This window comes from Pantherophis guttatus, chromosome 6 (genome assembly GCF_059756535.1).
Source record: "Pantherophis guttatus breed Tessera chromosome 6, ASM5975653v1, whole genome shotgun sequence".
Taxonomy (NCBI): Eukaryota; Metazoa; Chordata; class Lepidosauria; order Squamata; family Colubridae; genus Pantherophis; species Pantherophis guttatus.
The window spans coordinates 66,371,590-66,379,196 of record NC_142068.1 but is presented as its reverse complement, the minus strand read 5'-3'; the positions used below and the strand labels follow the sequence as shown (position 1 = coordinate 66,379,196).

At 50.6% G+C, this 7,607-nt stretch overlaps 1 protein-coding gene across 1 annotated transcript; it reads left to right on the top strand.

Moving 5' to 3' along the window:
- Positions 1–357: 357 nt before the first annotated feature.
- Positions 358–7,378, top strand: NKX6-2 (NK6 homeobox 2). The gene is made up of 3 exons (XM_034436531.3): positions 358–852; positions 1,563–1,735; positions 5,310–7,378. Exons 1-3 carry the CDS (start codon positions 414–416, stop codon positions 5,571–5,573), a joined length of 876 nt encoding a protein of 291 aa, XP_034292422.1. The 5' UTR covers positions 358–413; the 3' UTR covers positions 5,574–7,378.
- The last annotated feature ends 229 nt before the right edge of the window (positions 7,379–7,607 follow it).

The following is a 7,607-nucleotide window of genomic DNA, read 5'->3' as shown; positions in this document are numbered from 1 at the left end:
CGCCAGAAAACTGGAGCGGGCCGGTGGGGTTCCTCCCGCGCCTTCTTTCCCGGGCGACCGCCACGCCCTGGTCTCCCTCCACCCTTGGCCTGCGGACGTCTCACCCCGGGCGATCAAGGCTGGGCTGGCCCTCCTCGGCCAACAAGCGGGACTCGGGACGATCGCGGCCTCTGCTCGGCGCCGTCCACGCGGGGCCAAACTTGGCGAGCCGCCTCGGTTCGCTCGGCTGCTACTTTCTGCGCGCCGCCGGGGAGGCCGAGGAGGGTCCCGACTTCGCTTTCTCCGAGTTGGAGGACGGGAAGCGGCGGCGGCGGCGGCGGCTCCCTTTTCTCCCCTCCTCTCCCTCCTTCCCCTCCCCCCCCGCTCTTCTCCTCCTCCCCTCCCCCGCCGCCGCCCCCCCTTGATGCTCCCCGATGTTAGCCGTGGGGCAGATGGAGGCTAACCGCCAGGGCGCCTTCGTGCTCAGCAGTACGCCGCTGGCCGCGCTGCACAACATGGCCGAGATGAAGACCTCCCTCTTCCCCTACGCCTTGCAGAGCCCGGCCGGCTTCAAAGCGCCCGCCCTGGGCGGCCTCAATGCGCAGATCCCGCTGGGCACGCCGCACGGCATCAGCGACATCCTGGGCAGACCCGTGGCCGGCGCTGCCGCCGCCGCTGCCGCCGCCGCCGCAGGCAACCTGCTCTCCGGCCTGCCCCGCCTGAACGGACTGGCCGCCGCGGGGATGTATTTCAACCCGGCCGCCGTCTCCAGATACCCCAAGCCCTTGGCCGAGCTGCCCGGCCGGCCCCCGATTTTCTGGCCCGGAGTTATGCAGGGATCGCCCTGGAGGGATCCCCGGCTCGCCTGTCCCGGTAAGGCGGGTTTGGGGGAGGGGGGGGCGGGGAGGAAACGCGGGGGGAGGGGAGGCCGCAAAGGAGCGGAGACGGCAGGTAAGAGATCCGAGGGGATCGTTTGGGTCCCTTTCGATTTTTTTACCGCCCCTTGATCCAGGGTAGAGACTCGCTTTACAAATGCCAGCTCTCCGCTCATCGTTGGCCCCGGGTGGGCTCCCCCTCGGCGCTCTGCCCATGCCCGGATCCCCTCGGCTCTTGCTGCAGCCGTTTCTGGGACATTGGAACAAAACGCCGCTCTTGGACGCGAAGTCGGCGAGCTTGCCGGGAAGCGGACTCCGCCGAAGAGTCCCGTCCCGTCCCGTTCGGAGGCCCGCAGGCTTTGGGCTTCTCTTGCTGTCGCCTCCGCCGTCCGTTGAGCCAGGCGGGGAAAGCGAAGCGGGTGGCGGCGGGGAGGAGGAGGGCGCCCGGGCGAGGCGGCCTTTCCCGAGGCTGCGCGGGGCGGGCGGGCAAAGGCTGCTTTCGATTCGCGCGCCCAAGCCGCTCGGCCTTCGTCCGCCCTTGGAGACGCCGGGTCCGTTTCCTTGGCTTTCCCGGCCTGTGGGAGTGGAATTGCCGGTTCAGGATTCCGGTCGAGCGCCTAGGAAGCGTCGCGGTTTCCCCGCTTAGACGTTCCCCTTTCGGAGCTTCTCGAGGCGCTGATGGGGGCTCTTCCTCTCCCTCGTTTTCAGCCCAGGCTGGGATGGTTTTGGACAAGGACGGCAAGAAGAAGCACTCGCGGCCGACCTTCTCGGGCCAGCAGATTTTTGCGCTGGAGAAGACGTTCGAGCAGACGAAATACTTGGCCGGTCCGGAGAGAGCCCGCCTCGCCTACTCGCTGGGGATGACGGAAAGCCAAGTCAAGGTAGGGCGCGCTCGGCCAGGGTGGCGCCGAGCTCGGCTTTCCGGCGTAGCAACTCCAACTCCAACGTAGATTCAGATCGAGGCGGGAGGGCTAAATAGCACTTACACGTTGCAAAATCCTAACATCTCCGGGGCCGCCGGTATCAACCCCGGTGAACTAGAAGGGTCGCTCTCCCAACTTGTTCAGTTCCAGAGAAAGTATTCCCAAAGTGATTCACAGATTGCCTGGATTTAATCCAGGTTGTGCCAGTTTTCTTAGTAGACCCTTTATCTTGCCGCTGCACTTAAATGAATGCAAATGAAGACAAGCTGGGTTTCTAAGAAATGCGAGGTTTCTTAGAACAAAATTGGGTTTACTGTCAAAACCTTAGGTTTCCTATCAGACAGCTCATATTAATGCACACAGTTCATTCCTGAATGTCAAAAACAAAACAAAACCAAAAAAAAGCAAATCTTGAACTTTGGGAAACTTTGATTTTTATCACAGATCACATTCTTCATAGCAAAATTTACTAAAATAAAACAATTGTCCATTGCTACAATTAAATAAGAAGTGTTATGGTTCTTATAGGTTAAACATATAAGAGGTTGCATTTAAGAGGTTAAATGCAAAGATTGACTTTTCAACCTTTCTCCCCAACTCCAAACTTACTCTGCTGCTCCCCCATCTGTGCTTGTTTCACCTTTTCATTCATTTTAAGTTCTAGCTATGAGATAAACTGAAATGTTTAAGGTCTGGAAAAAAACAGACCTTACATTCCTGGCAAGATGCAAATTATTTAAAAATGAGAAATCCTTTTTGGAAATAAAAGCTAAACTAATTAATTGAAAGTTTCCCTGTAGCCAAGTTTGAGACGACCTCTGCATTACAAATCCTCTCAAAGAGCTTTTCTTTAGTGGGTTCAGAAAGGCAATTTCACCATTTTCTCAGGAACCAGCAAGGAATTCAGAAGCATTTTACTTAATGAGGGATTTTGCAATAACAACCTGTTGAACTGAAAATAAAATACTTCTATGCCAAACCTAAAATATGGATTGGAACCAGATGCTTTCTTTACAAATTCAAAGATTATCTCTTCCTGAATATAGAAAGCCTCTTTTTAGGCAAAGTTAGTGCCTATGTGTTTTAGTCTTTCTAGAAAGCTGCAATTTCTCTCACAACTCTGTACTATGGTCATTCTTAGAATTAATTGTCCTGAAAACAAAAGAAATAATAGTCTTAAAGGTTGCCTTATTTTCTAGTGTTACAGAAGGCCAAAAAGAGATATTAATACGAGCTAACATGTCTTATGCCATTAAAGAGGCCAAGGGACTTGCTTAATGTGTGGCTAACAGCCTGATGCACATACAGTGATGGACCTCACTGTACTGAGATTTAATCCATGTTCTGAGCACGTTTTCTCTTATTTGATTAATTTATAAAAAAGAAAGAAAAAATAAGTTTAAAGTTTTCAATTGGAATATATTTAGATAGTAATAGTGCCAATCCAGTAATTAATACCAAGATATCTGAAGAATTTCAGACCCCACGCCCCACTGCAAAGTTAGCAATTAATTCCAAAGGGGCTTCTTGGAAAGTAAGCTCTATTGAGTTCAGCTGGTTTTTGTTTCTGGTGAAAGTGGTTCATCTGTATTTCAAAGAGGCTTGCTGGGAGTGCTCCTTAAATCAAAGGGGACTCTCCCTCGGAGTAAATCTGCTTACAGGATAATTGAAAGCCTTCCTATTTGAAAGCAGGGTTCTTAGAAATTTCCTTCCTACAAATTACTAACTTTGGAATCGGTGGTGGGATGAGTGAATGGCGTGACATGGTTTAGAGGCCTGTGCACCTGCACATAGGCAAATTGTTCTGCAGGTGTCTTCTGCAGAAGCATTGCAAGGTAGTCAGTTGAAGAATAATTATACCAAGTTCCAGACTCCAAGGGCAAAATGTGATTTTTTTAAAAATATACATGATGAGCTTCCACCTAATCACAGGACCCTAAACTACATTTTCTTGGAATTGTGCAGGAACTCAGAAAAAAAGATGTAGCTGCACAAAAGTGATATTGACAAGGTTTTTGTAGGTACCCACATATTCCCTGAATTGTTTTGATCTTCAAATCCAGACTGCTGCACTATTTTAGCAGAATGTTTAATGTTCCCTATATCCCACTCAAAGTGGGATATAGGGAACCTTTTGTAAATAAATCTCCAGGACAATACCTCCTGGTGTTTGTATATTTGCATCGAAATGTCTATTTTTGTGGCTCTGGGGTGCAGCTGGTCATAATGGTTGGGAATTTAAATAGCATATTATCTTTAGCATTAGCAGTCAGGATATTATGAAGTGGCATTCTCTGCCTTATGTTCATCGTAGTATTTGAAACCTATTTAGGAATAAAATGTACGGTTCAAATTTATTTATTCAAAACAAGCCCTGTTGCTCTTATATGTAAATCCCACTCAGACTCTGGTACTCTAGTTGCACCCTATTTACAGTTTTGGGGAACTGGCATCTTACAGACTGAAATTCCAAATTCCAAACTAAGGCAGTACTAGCTCAAATTAGAGTTTTTAAAACAGCATGCATTCTTTAAAACAAACAAAACCACAATTCATAAAATGGCAACAAAAAAAAAAAATCTAGAGGGAATGGAGCTTGTGCAATTCTACTTTGAGGATGAACTCCCTTGTCTTCCCTCTCTTTCTCCCTGATTCTTGGCTGGATGAAGAGCTTTTTTTTTTAACTTTAAAAAAGGTTTACACACTTCCAAAAAAAAAAAACTTTTTAATAATCGTTTAGTAAAAGTCATGCCTTGAGTTCTTCTTTATCCCCCGTCCCTCCCTCACTAAAATTTAAAATAATTTCATTTACATTTTTAGGAGCTAGTTCATTTGTAGCTATTTAGCTATTCCACTGGCCAGTCTTTCCACCAAAATATCTGTATTTTACTATTGAGGGCAGTGAAATCTGGGGAAACCCGAACATCACACTTGGAGGCGTTTCCTCCAACTACCGTATTCTGCGGATTATTCCCAATTCGCAGGATCCCGTTGCAACCACCAGCAGGCGACGACCGACCTGTGATGCCTAGCGAAGATCCGACCCCTCTTTAAGCATCGCTCCTTTCTTTAGGGACTCCCTTCCCCACTCCCTCCCCACCTTTCACTCGCCAGCACGTCAAGCAAAGGCCAGTTTAGCTGCAAACCGACTTCGAGGCTTAAAAATCTTCCCGAAGGATGGAGGGGGCTCGGGGCTGCAACCTTCCCTCTAGCGCGGTTCCTCCTCTCAGCTGCCCCGGCTTCCTTTGCCATTTCAGAGGTCGGAGGGAGGGAGGGGTTGCCCACTGGCACCCCGTGGTGGCAATCTGGGTCGCTTAAGTGCCGCCCGGCTTGGTGCGCGATAAAGAGGGAAGGGCAGGCGGGGGAGGCTCCGACGGCTCCTCAGCAAGGCGGAGGAAGCGAGGGCCTCGATTGGGTTTGTTTGGATGAAGCCTAGGAAGGGGGTGAAGCAGCTCTCCGGATGGTCCCCGCCCTCGGGAGGCAACAGTCGTCTGACTTTGACCGTCTCTCTCTCTCTCTCCGGCCGGCCCAGGTCTGGTTCCAGAACCGTCGGACCAAATGGCGGAAGCGGCACGCCGCCGAAATGGCCTCGGCCAAGAAGAAGCACGACTCGGAGACGGAGAAGCTGAAGGAGAGCTCGGAGAACGAGGACGACGACGAGTACAACAAGCCGCTGGACCCCAATTCGGACGACGAGAAGATCACGCGGCTTCTCAAGAAGCACAAAGCGGCCGCCGCCGCCGCCGCCCCCCTGGCCCTCCTCAGCCCCTGCAGCAACGCCTCGGAGCCCTCGTGACTGCGGCCAGGCCCGGCCCGGCCCTGACCCGTCCCTCCGTCCTTTCCGCCGGCCAAGCAGGGTAGTCGACGCCAGCCTCGCGACTGGCCGCCGCCACGTCGTGTACAGCCCCGCGTGTCGGGAAAGTCCTTTCTGTATAAATATACATACATACATATATATATTTTTACCGAATAAGTTATGGCAAAGGAACCGCCGCCCTTTTCCTCTTCACCGCAGTCCGTTGCGCAGGAAGGAAAAAGTTATTGCGGCCTTCGGGGGGCAACGCCTGGGTTTCTTGGCCTTCCCGCCTCCTTTTTCCCCCCCGCGCCCCCCCCCGCTTCTGACTTCGAGAACCGAAGCTACCGGTTCGATTGGAAAGAGCAGCGCTTCGACTGCTTCTGCAGCCGGCCCGCGGGGCCTTTAAAGCGGGCTTCGCGAGGGCCTGGCAACGTTGTGTAAAGGCAGAGGCTCGGCTCAGGCGTAGCTGGCTAGGCGGAGGGTATTGTATCCGGGACTTGCTCTTTGAGACCCGGCTCTCCTAGAGCAGCGGCCTCCCCCCTCCCACAACCTTTTGGGCACCAGGGACCGGTGGCTCCGTGGAGAAAGCACCGGAGGGGCCGTGGTTTTGGGTGCTGCCTGCATTCCGCGGATGGGGCTTCGCTCGTTTGCGTGGCCCGGTTGCTGGCAATGCCGCGGCCCGATGCCAAGGGGGGGTTGGGGACCTCTGGGATGGGCAGTTGTGGCTCTTTTTATAACCTGCGGACTTCAACTCCCAGAATTCCTGAGACAGCTTGGCAGCTTCTCAGGACAGCTTGACAGCTTCTCAGGAATTCTGGGAGTTGAAGTCCACAGGTTGTAAAAGCCACAATTGCCCACCCCTGCTCTAGAGTGTCATCCTAGACCCCCTAACTATGGAGCAAACCCACCTCCCTTTAAGGCAGTGTTTCTCAACCTTGGAAGCTTGAAGATGGGTGGACTTCAACTCCCAGAATCCCCCAGCCAGCAGCGCTGCTGGCTGGGGGATTCTGGGAGTTGAAGTCCACCCATCTTCAAGCTTCCAAGGTTGAGAAACACTGCCTTAAAGGCGACTTGTCTCCTGTCCAAGAGGAATATAGGATTGCAGATGTTGAACAGATAATTGATTTGGGCCAAAACTTGATTGCAGCGGTTATGCATTGGGGGCTTCATCGGGGCTGAGTAAATAGGTTGGAGGTTGATCCTCCTCTTTCTCAGGAGAGCCCCAGGCTGCATAAACTTGGTCTCTAGGCCTATCTGCACTCAGCTAAAACCTGTTTTAATTCCTGGGATGTCCTGTGCAAAATAACTGCTTTAAATGTCAACTGCTAGCATAGAACTTTCATCCCATTGGATTCTAGTCATTTGGGGGGGGGAGTGGGGGGAGTCCGTAAATGCTGCTGGGATGTCAGTGGGCTGAGGATGGAGTAGTTGCTGCCTTTGAAATTGTGATTTCCACCCCTCCATCCCCTCCCCCCTTTCCTGCTCCTAACAATCAAGCTGTTGTTACTGTTTTGTATATGAGTGGAGGATACCAGCTCAGCTGTGTATATAGAAAATTACAGATTTTTGTCATGTATATTTCTAGTGTAAAAAACGAAAAGGTTTCTTTCCCTTTTTAAAAAAAATGGGTTTGGATGGCTTGGCTTCCTTTGATTTTTTGTTTGTTTTGTTTTGTTTTGTTCTAAGAGAATGTAAAGGGAGAGAGAACTGCTTCACTTGATTTTCAGTTGCTTTCTGACTCGTACAGTCGGAAAGACTTTGTATAAATCAATAAATTATTTAACAAGCTTTTCCTTTGGAAAATATCTGCCTTTGGAGTGTGATGGCTGTCTTGGCCTTATTTCACTGGAGTTTTTTGGGCCAGCCCTTTCTTATGTAGAAACACCACTTCTTTGTAAGGTTTGCTGTTTTAGTGGAAATATTTTTGACTTGGATTATTTTCTATAGAACAAGAAGCATAGAACTGGTCTTGTTAATGGGCAGAACACTTTCTATTTTAGAAATAGAAATAAAGAATACAGTAACCGATAGTTT

Excerpts from the sequence above, each read along its gene's own strand:
- NKX6-2 (XM_034436531.3), top strand. The coding sequence starts at position 414 with ATGTTAGCCGTGGGGCAGATGGAGGCTAACCGCCAGGGCGCCTTCGTG. Across the intron at positions 853-1,562 it reads TCCCCGGCTCGCCTGTCCCG|CCCAGGCTGGGATGGTTTTG; the intron begins GTAAGGCGGGTT and ends CCTCGTTTTCAG. Across the intron at positions 1,736-5,309 it reads TGACGGAAAGCCAAGTCAAG|GTCTGGTTCCAGAACCGTCG; the intron begins GTAGGGCGCGCT and ends CGGCCGGCCCAG.